Source organism: Cyprinodon tularosa, unplaced genomic scaffold (assembly GCF_016077235.1).
Source record: "Cyprinodon tularosa strain WSP-4 unplaced genomic scaffold, ASM1607723v1 ctg228, whole genome shotgun sequence".
NCBI lineage: Eukaryota > Metazoa > Chordata > Actinopteri > Cyprinodontiformes > Cyprinodontidae > Cyprinodon > Cyprinodon tularosa.
In genome coordinates this window covers 563194-580413 of record NW_024038851.1, presented here as the reverse complement: position 1 = coordinate 580413, position 17220 = coordinate 563194, and the positions used below count along the sequence as shown (strand labels likewise).

The window sequence follows — 17220 nt, the reverse complement described above, 5'->3', positions numbered from 1 at the left end:
ATTCAGCAGATATCCCAGGGATGTCCGGTGCTTTGAAAAACTCTCATAAAACCATTGTCCCGTATGCATTTTGTCATATTACAACCACAGACTTTACTGGACTTCATAGAGGTCTGATGATTAAAAACTGTTTTCATGAATAGAAATCCAAAAATGTGGGAGCAATTCTTGCTCACTACTCATTTACCTTTTCTTTCAAATAAAAATCTCCATCAATAGACTGCCTGCAAAAGCCTTTTCATCAATAAATACAGTAGAAGGCATCAGAAGAAGCGAAGCAGCATTACGAAGACCAAAGATCCCAGCAGGCAGGTCAGAATCTGTTCAGTCCATTTTGAGAAAATGGAAGGAATATGGCACAGCCTGCCAGGACATTGCTATCCACCTAATCTGACAGGCAACTAAACAAGCAGATAACAGCATAAAGGCTAAGAACCACAAAACATAAGAAAACTAAAAGACATCCTGCTAAAGTTTGCTACAAGCTGTATTGAGGATCCAGCAAACATCTGGTAGAAAGTGGTCTGATTAAATAAAAACAAAATTTAACTTTCCAGCCTAAAGGTTCCCTTTCAGCAAACTGAAACATACCGCCAGAGGTACACCGGAGTGCTTAGGACCAAAAGGATGAGTTCATATATCACAATGGTCCAGTCAAAGTCCAGACCTAAAGAGAAATACTGAATTAATCTCCTCATGTGCAAATATGGCACAGAAACACTTCAAAAGACAAATTATTATATTTATATTAGATTATATTTCCTTCTACAAAGTTCCGTCATTGGAGCTGAACCTCCAACTGTTTCCGCTGTTTCACATTTCTGTACTGCTTTGTTTTGATGAAACATTGATGGAAATCTCAGTAAAACACACTGAACGTTGTGGTTGTAATGTGTCAAAACGGAAAAAGCTGAATGGGGTATGAGTAGATTTGCAAGGCACTGAATACCTGAGCGTGATGTAGCAGCAACACGTAGCCAAAGGAAAGTATCCCGCATCCCCATCATCATCCGCTAAATCAGGATCTGGTCTGATTCGCAAATTGGACACAGAAAGCTGGAAAAGGAAACCCTTTTACAGCCCTAAAAGGAGGTCCATCCACATCCTGAGACGGCAGGAGGAGACCTCCCTACTTTTCCTGTCCTCCCTTATTCATTTTCAATTTCTCCTGAAACTCGGCGTGTTTCTGCCGCAGGATTTCTGTCTGCTTCTTGAAACCGTTGACCCTGCAGAAGACCAGACGGCAGATTTAGCTTCCACTGTTGGACACTCATCGATCTGTGTGTGGGGGTGGGGGGCTCACTCACCTGGCCCTCTCTTTGCTTTCGTTGTAGATTTCTGTAATGACTCGATCTTTCTCGTCCATGAAGTTATTATGAACTTCTTCCAGTTTCCTGAAGAAGAAGGAGAAACAACTGCCGACTACTGCATGTTTGCTTGACCCCCCCCCAGACCCCTCTGCGTTTATTAGTTTGTTCAGCTGTTATAACAGCTGCTCAGATTCACAAAGAAGTGACTCTCGGCAAACACGAGAGGCACAGAGTCATTGTATGGAGACAAACATGGCAGGAAATTAGTCGCCAGGTTGTGCCAAACCACATAGGCATGCAGGGAAACACGCCGCTTAGCAGGAGGCTATCTGATGGTTTTCCTCTTCCAGATCCCCGACCAGTACAGAGGCTGAGCTACGAAAATGCTTACCTGAAGAAAATCGTGTGCGCTCCTACGCTGAGCATCATGGTGATGACACAATACACCACCAGCTTGTAGTTTCTCTTCCTCTTCTCCTTTCTCTCCTCCGCTGTTGCCTCAGGAGTCTGGGCTTGACGAAACTGTTCCCAGTAACGAACGTCGTCACTAGCGGTAGTACTGGGAGGAAGAGAGGGAAAAAATATACGATGATCAGCAGTGATGCACGCAGGCTGAATGGAGAAATCAGAGTGGTGCTGAAACCCACAGAAAAACAGACATCAGATCTTAGAAACATCTGCAGATGAGGTTTTTAATGTAACAGCAGGAGAGGAATCCATTCGCTACTGTAGGCTTGAAACAAAGCAGCACTACACTTGTGCTAGATTACTGTCATGGCTTATTAGGTCAGGTATACCTTCTAGATTTGTGCATAAAGCTCAAGGGAAGCTACAAGAAAAATCTGCATGAATCTGGGTTCATCCTTTTTTCTCATGTTTTTTTTTGGTTTTGTTTCCAATCACGTAGGAATCTTAGGCCTATAAAGAGCGGCCTCATCTGGAGATGGCTGCATTGGATAATAAGCATGTAGTAATAATTGCATTTATCGGGGCTCCTGGTAAAAACATGCTAAAAGACTCTGAATCATTTCTTTTACTGTGACTAACTGGATGTGCTCTCTTTCATTCTTTGACATTAGAGCTGGAGCTTGTCTGCCTGGCTGTGTGTTTCCTGAACAGTGCCGCCTCTGGAGCTTGTTGACAGTTGCATTTTGTATGTCTGCTTCTGTCTCCTTTAACCCCAGTCAGCCTTGGCAGATGGCCGCTCAAACTGAGGCTGGTTCTGCTGGAGGTTTCTTCCTATTAAAAGTGAGTCTTCCTCTCCACTGGCGCTACATGCATGCTCAGTGTGAGGGATTGTCAATGACAAAATGCAAATGATGGTCGTCGCCTCAGGCTAATTCAGGAGGAGCATGTCTTCAAGACAATGACTGGATACAATCAGCTGGTTTTCTTAACAAATCTGACAGCGTGTGCTCTCTAAAGTGCCTTAGATGACGTGTTGTTAATTGGCGCTGTATAAATAAACTGATTTGGATTGAATTGGAATAGACGCAGCTTATGTCACAGTAGAATAATCACACACTGGGAATACTGGAAAAGTCAAATTCTTTCAGGTTGGCATTTAGTAGATTTTATCAGGCATAGAAAGTCGGCTCTATGGCTATAGCTCTTTGTCTACAGGCTGTCAGAACAGCTGAGAGTGACTAAGGATGGAATTCATTTTATCAACAACTGTTTTCAGAAATGTGATTTATGAAGAAAAACTCCAGTTGGTGACAAATGAAAACCTCTATATTCTGACAGATTTATTCAGATTTTTGTTTTTCACTGTCTTATCCACAGGGCTTTGGCTTCACTCAATAATCCCAGTAAACATGATTAAATTTAATGTCCATATAGCTCATCCTTAAAAACAACACATTTCAGTTTTCTGGTACTGGGTCCCTGCAATATATCTTTAAAAAACTTTGAAAATGTAAAACTTTAGAGTGTTCATGAAGTACTGGCCCACAGCATCACAGATCCCCTATTGTAGCAACGATAATTATGGGTGATTTCCTTTATTATCTGATATTAAACATTTCACACACCTGGACGGTCTGATTGAAAAGAAACTCAATCTTGACCCAGAGCTCCAGTTGAAGTCTGGTTAGAGTTGGCATCCTCTACATTAACGTTAATGGTTCTGATCCAGCTAGTCCAGCAGTCTCTTATTTCTCCGTGAAGCTTCAGCATGACACGAAAAACTTCTTAAATACACCAGTTCATACGTTTAGTAATATGCCACAGAGATTGGAGGGTTTTTGGTCTCTTGTCTTTTCCTTGATTGAACAGTAACTGCTGAGAACAGCCCAACCATAGTGTGCGAGTCCTTACCTCCTGTACACCGTGTGACTAGAGGTGGAGCTGAAGGCCTGTCCACCTCGGTACGGATGCTGGAGTTTAAAGTCATACTCCTTCCTGCTCAGCTCTTTGCTCAGCACTCTGTAGGCTTCGTTCAGCTCAACAAACTGACTGTGCAGCTCCGGGTTCGATGGGTTGCTGTCTGGGTGTAGCTGCAGGACGAGTGAACCAGAGTCGGCACATATATATATATACATATTTATGCACATGAATAGTTTATAAATCCAAACTGAGGTGTCCTTTTTTTAATTCTACAGGGAGAGGCCTCACCTTAAAAATGAAAACAGAACAGCACCATAAAAACAAATGCTTATCCTTGATTACTCAGGAACACTCCATGAAAACAGGAAGCCAACTTTGAGAACCATAAGAAAGCACTGATTAGCTTAGGAAATGTCGCCCTCTTGTGGCCAATATAATTCAACTGCATGTTTTCAAAGCCAAAACTAGGCTTTGTTTTTTGGTCCACTCTATAAAGCCTTGAACTCAGCGCTAATTCTGACATTTTGAACTGAAAAAGCTTCCTGGATGGGAAGCGAAACGTCTTCAAACTAGCAAACAAAGTCCAGTGGATTGTTTTTTTTTTACTTTTTTGGAATGACCTGGATGACTGAAAATCTTCACCAGCAGATATAATTCAGTTTGGTAAAAGGAAGTACCTTCTTTGATTTGTCAAAAAAAGCATTCTTTATTTCATCCACGGAGGCGTCTGACTTGACTCCCAGTAGTTCATAGTAGCTCACAGCTTTTCTGTCATGACAACAATAATCAAAACACCAGACTGGCAATTAAACCTGGACATTTACACAGAATAAAGCATATATTCCTACCTTTGTGCATAGCTCTGAGACAGCATCCGCAGTCCTGTCTTGCAGCACCAAATACAACTCTGGCATAGCCGCAGCTGAGCTTCTAGCTGCATGATGGAAAATGTTCAATACTGACCTGCAGCAGAAAGACATAGAAAACAAATGGGAAGAGATTGCATCTTAATGAATTCTATCAGGGTATATTAGAAATGAAAACAAATGAATTCCAGTATGCCAAAAGGATTTTTTTTTTTTTTCCTCTGGAAATTAACTTGTTTACACTGCATGGAGAAAAAAAATTGAAATACAGGGAAAAACCATGTAAATGATAATATCACAGGAACAGAATCATAGAGGAAGATTTTAACAGAGGACAGCAAGTCCCTGTAGAAGATCAAGGATGGTGGAGGTTGGAGTTCATCCTGCTTTTACAAGATATGAAAAAATTATTATCTGGTCATAGATTCTCTAAATGTTTACATCCAACCTCACTGGAATAAAAATAACTCATCGGAAACTGTTATTAATTTATAATGCTGCAGCTAATATGGAAAGGTTGCTCCCAGAAAACCCACGAAAACCTCATCATCCATCAGTGTGCAGAACCAGCTATACAGTGCCTTATAAATGACCCCTTGAACTTTTTGACCTTTTGCCAATTTTTGTTATTTTTGTGAAGAATCAACAACAAGTGGGAACAAAATTTATTGGATATCTTAAACTTTTTTAACAAATAAAAACTGAAGATTGGGGTGAAAAAAACTGGCCCTTTTCCTTTCAGTGCAACAAACTCTCCAGAAGTTCAGTCAGGATCTCTGAATGATCCAATGTTGACCTAAATGACTGATGATGATACATAGAATCCATATGTGTGTAATCAAGTCTCTGTATAAATGCAACTGCTCTCTGATAATCTCAGAGGTCTGTTTGAAGCGCCAAGAGCATCATGATAAGCAAGGAACAAGGGTTGCGAGGTGTGCTGGTTCCTATCTCCAGCTGTCTACAGGTCAGAGGCGGGGTACACCCTGGACAGGTCGCCAGTCCATCGCAGGACTCAAGATTACGATCCTGCCTTCAAATATTATTCGGCTGTCGGAGCCGCTCAGACCCCTGTACCACTGCGGAGATCTGTCACTGGGAATCCCCTTCAATGGCAGCCTCAGGCCAGGTCGCCTCTTCAGGGTTTTCGGCTACTGTTCGAGGCTGGAAGTTTTTTTTTCACGTACATAATCCAAACTGCAGGCATCAGAATAATAAAATCGAACATATTTCACAGGCAGGTTTTCTGAATTTTAAGTGAATTAAGGCGTTAGTGAACCATTTCAGAGGAGTGATCATAGCGATCTGCATCAGCAGTGCTGTGTCTATCTCCCTGCCAGCTCCCAGATCAGCTTCTCTGATTGGTTGATATTGCGCGTCGAGTGCATTGCGTGCGTCAGATGCTCAGAAGATCATGAGGCGCTACTTATTCACCCATTCTGTTTTCATTGCTCACTAAATCAAAGTTTTGCAGCTATGATTTCTTTAATTAGACAAGATTTCCCCAATGCAAATCAAACTTGCTTTTCAAACTGTTTGGCATTTGGATAAATTGGCTTGGATGACAACTCCAGGGAAGATTGGAAAAAATTGCTGCAACATTATGGACCTTTGAATGGTTTTTTAACCTGCCTTTTACCAGGCTTTCTAGAATGGACATGCCTTTATGTCCTGACATTGTATTAACATGCATGCTCCTCACAACTAGATGGAGAGGTCAAACTAACTCAGTGGTTCCCAAAGTGTGGGGCGCGCCCCCTAGGGGGGGCGCAATGCCATTGCAGGGGGGGCGCGGTAAGCGGCATGGATGAATGAAGAAAGAAAAAAAAAAAAAAAAAAAAAGGGCTTGCTTTGACTGAGCATAATGGACAGTTGTGACACTGCAACCCAGATTTGAGAAGATCTACAGCAACAAGCAGGCTCACTACAGCCACTGAAAAGATGGGAGGATTAAAGTACAAAGAAAAAACTCTCAGGGAGCTGTTCAATGTTTTCACTCCATTTTGCACAGAGGCTTTTTTAATGTATTGATGATAGCAAAGTTAAATATTGTTACAAATAAAAAAAAAAGAAATATGTTTAAAATAACACAGACAACAAAGAATCCTCTTCTAATCTACAGTATAGAACTATGAAAAAAATACAGTTACACAAAAGTGTTCCACTGTAAAGATGGTGTATAGTTTGTTTTGTTGCAACCTGAAGTGTGAAATAAACTTCAGTGGAGTTTGAAAACAAAATATGTGTATAGGTTTATTATATCAGGTTGAAAGCTGTGTGTGCCCAGTTGATTTTTTATTTTATTTATTTTTTTTTTCGGGGGCGGGGGGGGGGGGGGGGGCGTGGAAATTTTATTGTAATCCAAAGGGGGGCCCAGAAGAAAATCTTTGGGAACCACTGAACTAACTGATGAATAATCAATGTTTAGAATGTTGAGCCTTTCTACAAAGTTGATCTATTCATCTTTATGTTGACTTTAGAAGCAAATTAGTAAACTAATTAATTCCTAATCTATTAATCCCTGCAGGTAAATTCAGTGTGTGCTTCATTCAGTGTTTACCTTTCACTGTGTTTCCATTTAAGCTGTTGAGGTTGGCAGAGGAACATCTGCCAGCAGCAGAGAATGGGATGAATAAAATCACAAAACAACCCCTGAAGCAGGAACCAGAGCTTCCTGTACCAGGAAGAGATTTTAAAAGTGAAACAAAGTAAACCACCGCTGCTTTTAACCCAGAAATTATATGAAATAGTGCAGGATATCAGTAAAAAAACAAAACAGAGTTCACAGAACACTTAGTTCTGCTGCTAATGCTAACGCAGCTTAGCTTCAAATGTTTTTTCCGAGGCGACAGTGAGAGAGAAACGCAAATAAACGTCTTTTCCATGATTATTTTATGTGTGAAATATAATCAGTAAAGAATATAAGTAGAAGTTAAACCATAAAGGTGACATACCAGAAGGGCTCAGTTTCGTAACGCTTCAGTTTTCCAATACATCAAGCTGCTAGCGTAATGGGACCGGAAATGAAACGTATTTTCCAAATAAAGTAACTGCTGTACGGAAGAGGATTAGGGCCACTGAAAAAATTAAAAAAGGAAACTGATTTTAACATTTTAGTTCTGTACAATATAAGAAAAGGGTCAGAATTTGACTTTAGTTTAATATGGGGGAAAAGAAATCAGAATTATGACTTTAATCTCAGAATTGTGACTTTTTTCTAAGAATTCTAAATGTAATCTCAGAAATCTGACTTTAATCTCAGAATTCTAACTGAATTCTGACAGCTAACAAACATGTTAGCAACAAGCCGTAACCATGTCTGTTTTAGAGACTAAACTATCTCTCTTGCTTTAATCACCTTCTGCTCTTCCATTAATGAAATAGCATCACCGGGGACCCCTCTGGCACATAAAAAGTTGCCCTACTGGCCCTCCCAAACAACTCACATCTTTGTCAGTGAAGCTGAGTGCTCCCACGTCTCTTCCTTCATGGTGCCCATCTACATTAAGATCCAAAATACTGATATTAATGTCAGAATTCTGAGATTGAAGTAAGAATTCTGAATTTTTTTACCATGTTAAACTGAAATAATATTTAAAAATCAATTTACTTTTTTCATTTTTTTCAGTGGCCCTAATCCTCCTCCATAGAGCTGTCAGTTATAAAGTGATAATAATAAGCTGAAGATAATAAAGTGATCATGCTAACGACACCACCTGTTGACGGAATTACTACATGTATGAAATGTGATCTAGGCTCTACCTTTGCCCGCTCCTGTCTGGTTTTATTTTTCTGACGCTTTTAATCCCTACATTAATGGAGAAGAGGAAGGATAATTTTTTTGCTGTTTTATTTTTAACATGTAGATGTTTATTTTGAAAATGACAGGAAATACAGTGTTGATGCTAAACAGTTTGACAAGAGCCAACAATTTAGGAACACACCCCTAATTGTTCCGGGTGGGTAACCATGTGATATTAAAAAAAAAAAAAAAAAAAAAAGTAAATATAAAAAGCATTATGGATTTTATTTACAAAAATAAACGAACACTCTCGAGCAAAAATTATATTTCTTGTTTCATAATTCCAGCTGATAGAACTGCAGTTCTATGTGTTGGCCACCGGGTGGTGCTAATGAAGGATTTTCTGAAATCCAGCACAGAGGGGCAATGAGGAAGAAACGGCAGTTGAGCCTGGATGAAGGCAGCAGGAGTAAAACTATACAGGTGAGACAGAATAATAAAAAAACAACTTTAAGATTTAGGTTTATTCGACTTTTTTTTTCTCTAAATAGAAACAGTTGATTCTATATTATATTGTTAGTATGGTATTTTGACTGCAGTTCGTGTTATCCGAATTACTTAGACAGTTAGAATAACAGTCCTGACTTTATTAAACCAAAATATTTAAACCTGTATGAAAACCAGAAACGACCTTAAACTCTGATACCTCCTTAAATCTTTAATATTAGGAGTCATTCAGCATAGGGCGGTGGTAGTGGGAAGTTTAGTAGGTTTTACATTTAAAAGTAGCGAATTCAACATTAAATCTCCCCTTGTATCTGTGCAGGTTAAAGAGCAACATGAAGTGTCACCGATTATAGAGTAATTAACAAGCCTTTAGCAGTCAGAGAACTAGCATATGCTAAAACTTACGCAGTTTACTGTCTCATGTTAAACAGGAAGTACTTTTTTTTTACTGCAAAGAGTCAGAGTTTGCAATGCTGAAATTTTTAACCTGTTTTTTTGTTTATTTTTCTTAACAAATCAAGAGTTAAATCTCTTTCTACGGGTCCAACATGTCAACATCATGATCTTTGTTTATCTGCTAAGAAGGATCCAGAAAGTTTATAGAAGTTGCTAATTATTCATGCAAGTGTTCCTGGCAGTACTAATGATACCCTTATATGTTTTCCTCTCTCACCAAATTATTGTTTAGATATTTCAAAGATTAAGATTAGGATTAAATACCTTTAGTTTTTTTTTTATGTTCCTGTCATTGATTCTTTCATTCCGTCCTTGCAGTAAGGCCATTATCCACAATTACTGCCTAACCATTGAGAAAGACGCAACAACGTGCTGCCAAGGTTGAGCAAACTCTGTACTGGTGGTACTTTTGTTTATATTTTAGCTGTATGTAAATGTATTGCCTCTAAACCTCTTGATGTTTGAAAAAAAAAAGAAAAACTCTTGTTTCAGTAGAAATGTTGGAAGGAATCATTTCTTAATTTCAGTGGCTGAAATAAATAAAAAATAAAAAAATAAATTAGTCTAGGCTTGGATGTGTTGCACCCACCAAGCCTGAAATATTTAACCTCCTGTATGATGACAAAACCAAACTAGGGCTGGCCAATGGACTTCAAATCTGATCAGGTTATTTTGTGGTGCTATCATCAGAACAATAAAAGTGAGGATGAAAAAATAATCCTTACTTCTTTACAGTTCTTATTTAACTGTATGGCTGTGTCTACATGCCAAAGCAATCATAGCTCCACTAATATCTGCTGCTGAAAACTACAGATTTAAACCAGGCTTCTTTAGGACACCAGTTAAATAAAGAAGAGTGATTTTTATCACAGCGACCACATTTAATAATATTCTTCAAATTTGTCAATCCCCCAAAGCAAAGAAAAACAGAAGAAAAAAGTCATAATTAATCTACTTTTTAAATTTTTTTGTAACATCATTTATTTTCATTTATCAATTAGACGATAAATCAAAATTCTTATCAAGATGAGAAATTTATCGCAACATCAATATTCGATTGGACAAATGCCCACGTTTAATTTTGACTGTTTTCAGCCCAGAATAAAGACACTAATTCATTTCTTTTTCTCACTAAGGTCCATTTGTTTTTATCTTTCTATTCAGAATTGAACAAAATCATCATATTTACCCAGATCATTGCCTAATGTTTATTCATGCTGTTTCTTTCTGGGGACTGAAACAACTCAGAAATTATTTCTGATCTTTTCAAGATTATCTGTATTTTAGTTTTTCTCACCGGCTATAAAACTTTCTTGTCTTTATACGATCCTTCCTGCCTGTTTAAGGGCCCCGTCAGGCTCAGAGAGTGGAGTAAGGACTCCAGTGGTCGTCCACATGACAACATGATGGACCCTGAAGTGTCCATTCTGCTTGACTGTGCACAGTGGAGGGGGCTGCTGGAGAACCAAGTCCAGGTGGAGCTTTCTGACAGGTACATGGATCTCCTCTGATTTTTAAGAAAAGATGGTTTATATTAGAGCTTAAACTAATTGGATTAATCCTGATTAATTGATATTGAAATAATCAACTAATTTAGTAATTGATTCATCATTAACTGGAGAATACAGACTCTAAAAGATCCCTGTAGCTGACCGAACAACTCACTTAAAGTGGTAAATATAACAGAATTGTAAAAAAAAAAAAAGATAGAGCATATTGACTTCTGTCAATATGCTCTATCCAGAACTCCTAAAGTGTAAAGTTAGTTTCCCTGGGTTAGATTCTGTAAAAAAACTTATTTAAGGAACCTTTTGATATCTCATTATTAATCGATTAATCAAAAAACCAATCAACAGATTAATCGATTTGCAAAATGCAAAATAATCATTAGTTGCAGCTCTAGTTTATATTTTCCTTCAAAGTAGGCTGATTATTCTTGCATTTGTAAATGGGTCCTGGCCAGAAGTCTTGCTTTGGACTTTAGCTGCTTTTTTCACTCAATAAAATAGTTTGTATACATGCATTAAATTTAAGTTGATTTTCTTATTATCAAACCAGTTTTTTTTTAAATAAAAAAAATTGTTCTTTCAGATGGGATTAATTTCAAATACCTGTATAGGCACGTCATGAAAACCTGACTTGTTTTCATGATGAACCTAAACATGAATTTGAAGTGTTAATTATTCCAATAAACATGATGATAACAAAATTTAAGTTTATCTTTATTTTTGTTGAAATATTTTTTTTAGATATTTTGTATAGAGTTAATCTGTTTGTAGACATCATGAAGCAGTCTTGTCGACATGTAATAAAGCGTCAGATCTTTGGGCCTTTTGTTTTCAGCAGCCTAGAATTAAGACTCAGTTTGTTCCTTTTTCTTTAGCTAAACCTGATAAAATCTGATGAAATGTTGAATAACACCAAGACTTTATAATGACTGACTCCTTCTTCCCTCAGATTCAACAGGCAGACAGATCCTCTTCTTGAGCAGCACATAGGTGAAGTTTGGACGCAGCGGCTTACCAAGGAGCCGTGGCTTTTCAACGGGGCCAAATTCAGGCTGCATTCCTTCCGCTTGGCCTCTCCAGAACGTCTGCACTGTGATGGCTCTGACGGCCACCTGTGTGAACAGAGGAGGGATGGTGCCGCAGAGGGGGACCATGTTCACATCAATGGTGGATGTCTAGATCAGTCAGGAGATAATGGAGGCTTCAATGAGAAGCCGTCCCCCGCCATGTCGCGGGGCGCTGCTGTTCGCCATCACCCTAGTTCCCTTCTCACCCTGAGGCTGGGCCTCACCTGCTACAAGGACTACCTGGGAACAAACTGGTCGTGTAAGGTGGCAGAACTCCGTCGCCGTGGCCAGAAGGAGTTCGGTGACTCTCTGGCTCTGCTGGCTCAGCCGCTGGGTGTGGGCGGCGTTTTGTGCACATGCGACAGTCAGGTGGTGTTCATCAGGAGGAGCCAGAAGGTGGCAGAGGCAGGGGGGTTGCTGGACATTCCCGGCGGCCACCCGGAGCCAAAGGTGATGCTTAATGAGTGAAGTTGTTTAAATGCGCCGTCTGAGGCTGTGTTTCACAAGTTGCTTCTGTCTGCAGGCCGTGTGTGAGCGGCAGGGTGAGGCAGGGGAGCACATCAGCATGGCAGTGATGCAGCAGAGGCCGGACGCCGTCGTCTCAGAGCTGTTCTCCTCCGTGTGCGCAGAGATCAGGGACGAGGTGGGTGGTCCCACACTGGTCTCCATGTTTGATGCAGACTGAGCAAGGGAAGTGGCACATAATGCTATAGTGGTAGGATGGAATCTGCTTAAACCACAGCCTGTCATAGTGGATGGATCAGTGGGTGGAACTGATGGTTGGACAGAGAAACAAATACAGGAGTTAATACATATAAATGGATCCAACAGGAAAGGAATTCTCTACTGTTCTTTTTTTTATCCTGACCACATAAACGCTTTAAAGATCCCAGCTGCCTTAGGATAAAAAACATGGATGTTCATCTGGTGAACTGGGGCCTCTCCCTTAGAGCATGTAGTTAGGTTGTGTCGGTTTATTGAGCGCTGGCAACCGTGAGAACTACAGGTGCTGGTCATAAAATTAGAATATCATGAAAAAGTAGATTGATTTCAGTAATTCCATTTAAAAAGTGAAACTTGTATGTTATATTCATACATTACATACAAACTCATATATTTCAGATGTTTATTTTGTTTAATTTTGATGATTACAAATGACAACAAATGAAAATCTCAAATTCATCATATCAGAAAATTAGAATATTGTGAAAAGGTTCAAAATTGATGGCCCCTGGTGCCACACTCTAATCAGCTAATTAACTCAAACCACCTGCAAAAGCCTTTAAATGGTCTTTCAGTCTAGTTCTATAGGCTACACAATCATGGGGAAGACTGCTGACTTGACAGTTGTCCAAAAGACGACCATCGACACCTTGCACAAGGAGGGCAAGACACAAAAGGTCATCGCTAAAGAGGCTGGCTGTTCACAGAGCTCAGTGTCCAAGCACATTAATAGAGAGGCGAAGGGAAGGAAAAGATGTGGTCGAAAAAAGTGTACAAGCAAGAGAGATAACCACACCCTGGAGAGGATTGTGAAACAAAACCCATTCAAAAATGTGGGGGAGATTCACAAAGAGTGGACTGCAGCTGGAGTGAGTGCTTCAAGAACCACCACACACAGACGTATGAAAGACATGGGTTTCTGCTGTCGCATTCCTTGTGTCAAGCCACTCTTGAACCACAGACAGCGTCAGAAGCGTCTTGCCTGGGCTAAAGAGAAACAGGACTGGACTGCTGGTGAGTGGTCCAAAGTCATGTTCTCTGATGAAAGTAAATTTTGCATTTCCTTTGGAAATCAAGGTCCCAGAGTCTGGAGGAAAAGAAGAGAGGCACTTCATCCACGTTGCTTGAAGTCCAGTGTAAAGTTTCCACAGTCAGTGATGGTTTGGGGTGCCATGTCATCTGCTGGTGTTGGTCCATTGTGTTTTCTGAGGTCCAGGGTCAACGCAGCCACATACCAGGAAGTTTTAGAGCACTTCATGCTTCCTGCAGCTGACCAACTTTTTGGAGATGCAGATTTCATTTTCCAACAGGACTTGGCACCTGCACACAGTGCCAAAGCTACCAGTACCTGGTTGAAGGACCATGGTATCCCTGTTCTTAATTGGCCAGCAAACTCTCCTGACCTTAACCCCATAGAAAATCTATGGGGTATTGTGAAGAAGAAGATGCAATACACCAGACCCAACAATTCAGAAGAGCTAAAAGCCACTATTAGAGCAACCTGGGCTATCATAACACCTGAGCAGTGCCACAGACTGATCGACTCCATGCCACGCCGCATTGCTGCAGTAATACAGGCCAAAGGAGGCCCAACTAAATACTGAGTGCTGTACATGCTCATACTTTTCATGTTCATACTTTTCAGTTGGCCAACATTTCTATAAATCCTTTGTTTTTATTGGTCTTCAGTAATATTCTAATTTTCTGATATGATGAATTTGAGATTTTCATTTGTTGTCATTTGTAATCATCAAAATTAAACAAAATAAACATCTGAAATATATGAGTTTGTATGTAATGTATGAATATAATATACAAGTTTCACTTTTTAAATGGAATTACTGAAATCAATCTACTTTTTCATGATATTCTAATTTTATGACCAGCACCTGTACTTTTATAAATGAAATTTGTTCTTTTAAAATACTCCATTCACAGACAAGCAAGGTCATAATATAATAATAATAATAGACGCACAGTTTAGGTAAATATTTGTTAATTAAATCCAACCTGTCTTGTCTGTAGGTCAATGTCCCTCTTAGCTGCCTTGGCGCTCCAGTGCTGATGGGCATCGCTCTAAACCACACCAGCGCCGGACGGCCAAGCGCAGAGTTCTACATCAGGTAACATTTTTATTTTAGAGGGACGTGCTTTGTTGGTCAGTGGTTAGTGCACACGACCCATGTACAGAGGCCTTAGTCCTTGACGTTTGAATCCGACCTGTGGTCCTTTGCTGCATCTCTCCCCCTCTCTCAGACCCCCTTTCCTGTCAGCCTACTGTTGAAAAAATGAGCCACTAGTGCCGTAAAATTTCAAAAAAGAAAAAAACAAATGTTATTTTAATCCATCATTTATCCTGGTTAAGTATGTCTGTCAGAAAAATATCACTTACATAGCCTAATCATAAGTAAAACATTACAGTTGGAAAAAAAAATGTATAAAGGTAAATTATCTGTTTTTTTTAAATACTTAAACTTCTCCAGATATGGCCACTAAAGCCTAATAGATCCATGAACCTCGGGCCGCATTTTTAACAAGAATTCTTTTATTTTTTTGTAACTCTGACTTGTTTGCCTTCTTAAAATTTTTCCAGGGTTTTATTGTCATTACACTGTCATAAGAACAGAGAAACGAAATTAACTCTCTGCATTTAACCCATCCCCTCGGGGAGCACTGTGCTGCCATTGTGCGACCCTCGGGGAGCAGTGTGTGGGATAAGGGTCTTTTTCTCAGAGACCTAGAGTGAAAATCCGTGGGAGTGGGGCTTGAACTCAGAACCACAGGATTAGATCCTAATGCCCCCGCTTTTAGGCCGCCACTCCCCAAAGCAGGCATTAGCGTGAAGGGTCTTGCCTAAGGACCCAAAGTGGCTGCTCATTCCCCCCAGGCTTCCTGTTTGCAGGACGGGTGACTTACCACTTGTGCTAGCCAGCTGCTACCATTTTTGCAAATATTGATTAGCTGTTATCTTATCAGAGCGTCCACAGAGATTACCATGCTATTGGCCTACAACATGTAGATGGAGTGCATGGAAGATGCATTAGAAAAAAACAGATTATAGAAGTTGTTTAATCAACTGTTGAGGCTGCTGTGTGTTAATCCTACGCAGCAACACCAGCTAGATGTAGTTCTGAGTTGTATCATTGAGGTGAAACCGACCTCCCTATAAAACCAATAGTATCAAACAAACATTTGGGTCAACCCTACCAGGAGACAAGATAGTGTGACACAGACCCAGTAAAATCTGTTATAGCAATTAGCGGTAATCTTTGGGAATGTTAATTGTTTCAGATTAGTGAGCTAATCAAATTACTATACTATACATTACTATATTTGCTAACATTTAGTCACTATCTGTGTGTTCTTAGCTGTTCTGTCTTCTGATGAAGTCAGAAAGCTGTACTGGGAAGGAGGAGCAGAGGCCAACGAGTCCACAGATGTGGTCTTCCTCAGCAGAACGGTCAGTTCAGCTCAGGATCCATTATGTAATTTCCTCCTTCAGCATGAAGATGCATTAAAAAAAAAGATTGCAGAAGTTGTTTCAACCTGGTTTCATGTGTTGCAGGAGGTGTTGCAGCTGAACAGAAGCAGCCCTCTGTGGTCAGAGATGTGTCCGTCGGCTAAAGGAGCCATTCTGCTCTATCAGACAGTGAAGCCAGAGAGGAAACAAAACCACAGAGAGGAAAAATGACCAGAGGGGAGCATTGGTGTTAAAAGTCTATAAATGTCTTATCTCTGTACTTTGTAAATAAAACTGTTAAAATTATTAAAATTGTTTGAAAATAATATCTTCTAGATCCATTTTCTTAAAAAAAAAAAAATCCAAACATCTTCTATAAGGAGAAGTCCGGTCAGCAAGGAACAATAAATGGATCATTATTTATACCTAAAACTAATGTGTTTGTAGTGATTTAATGAATTTAGCGTTAATGCGTAAAAAAAAATAAAAACAATCTTCGTCACGATCAGTCCTGGACCGGCCATTTTTGCCCAAACATAACACCTCACCCCTGACATCTTCCAGCAGTGACGTCACGGTGCAGTAAACCTAGCGGCAATCTTCCGACTTCACAAGCAAAATCAATGGGAACTACTAGACACATCTGCAATCAACAATGGGCTCTATGCACAGCTCCACTACTTCCTGAATTTAAGGTAGCTCCTTTGTTTCCTGTCTTTCATTACTGGACGAACTGATTAATCCAGGTGTGTCTGGCCAGTTACTTAGGTCATACACACTTGGATTAATTAGTGCATCCAATCATGAAAGACAGGAAGCAAAGGAGCCTCATGAAGTTCAGGAAGTGGTGGAGTTGTGCATAGCGCCTATTATTTAAGATTTCGTGAAGACTTCACCATTCCAATTAGCAAGCGCTATAGTTAAACTGACAATGCCCACCTGCATGGCAGTTGGATGTTGTAATACATCGGGGGGAAAAAATAAAAAAAATAAAACTTTGGTTATTTCACCTTTCCGATTCATGATCCTCCAAGGACGGGTTGTTGGTTGTTTCCAAATGGAAGAGGGAAAATTTGCCCAGAGAAAAAACATATTAAATGTAGCCAATATTTTGAAGAATGTCTTCAAGATGACTTAAATAATAGCGCATTGGGACAAAAACCAGATACAGCATTGGGACTTGATCAACAGCCGATATCGCACCGTGACGTCACAAACCAGTAGGTGGCAGTAGTGTTCTTTGACAAACATGG

At 39.8% G+C, this 17220-nt stretch overlaps 2 protein-coding genes across 2 annotated transcripts; one reads left to right on the top strand and one right to left on the bottom strand.

The window, feature by feature from the left end:
• Positions 1 to 413: 413 nt before the first annotated feature.
• Positions 414 to 7534, bottom strand: dnajc4 (DnaJ (Hsp40) homolog, subfamily C, member 4). The gene is made up of 8 exons (XM_038286608.1): positions 7459 to 7534; positions 7065 to 7178; positions 4487 to 4601; positions 4316 to 4406; positions 3630 to 3808; positions 1702 to 1869; positions 1308 to 1394; positions 414 to 1226 (listed from the first exon to the last, which is right to left on the bottom strand). The coding sequence occupies exons 3-8, from the start codon at positions 4576 to 4578 to the stop codon at positions 1130 to 1132; spliced, it is 714 nt and encodes a 237-aa protein (XP_038142536.1). The 5' UTR covers positions 4579 to 4601; positions 7065 to 7178; positions 7459 to 7534; the 3' UTR covers positions 414 to 1129.
• Positions 7535 to 8637: 1103 nt separating this feature from the next.
• Positions 8638 to 16293, top strand: nudt22 (nudix (nucleoside diphosphate linked moiety X)-type motif 22). The gene is made up of 8 exons (XM_038286545.1): positions 8638 to 8729; positions 10556 to 10701; positions 11667 to 12234; positions 12308 to 12427; positions 14533 to 14630; positions 15630 to 15634; positions 15876 to 15967; positions 16073 to 16293. The coding sequence occupies exons 1-8, from the start codon at positions 8673 to 8675 to the stop codon at positions 16196 to 16198; spliced, it is 1212 nt and encodes a 403-aa protein (XP_038142473.1). The 5' UTR covers positions 8638 to 8672; the 3' UTR covers positions 16199 to 16293.
• Positions 16294 to 17220: the final 927 nt, after the last annotated feature.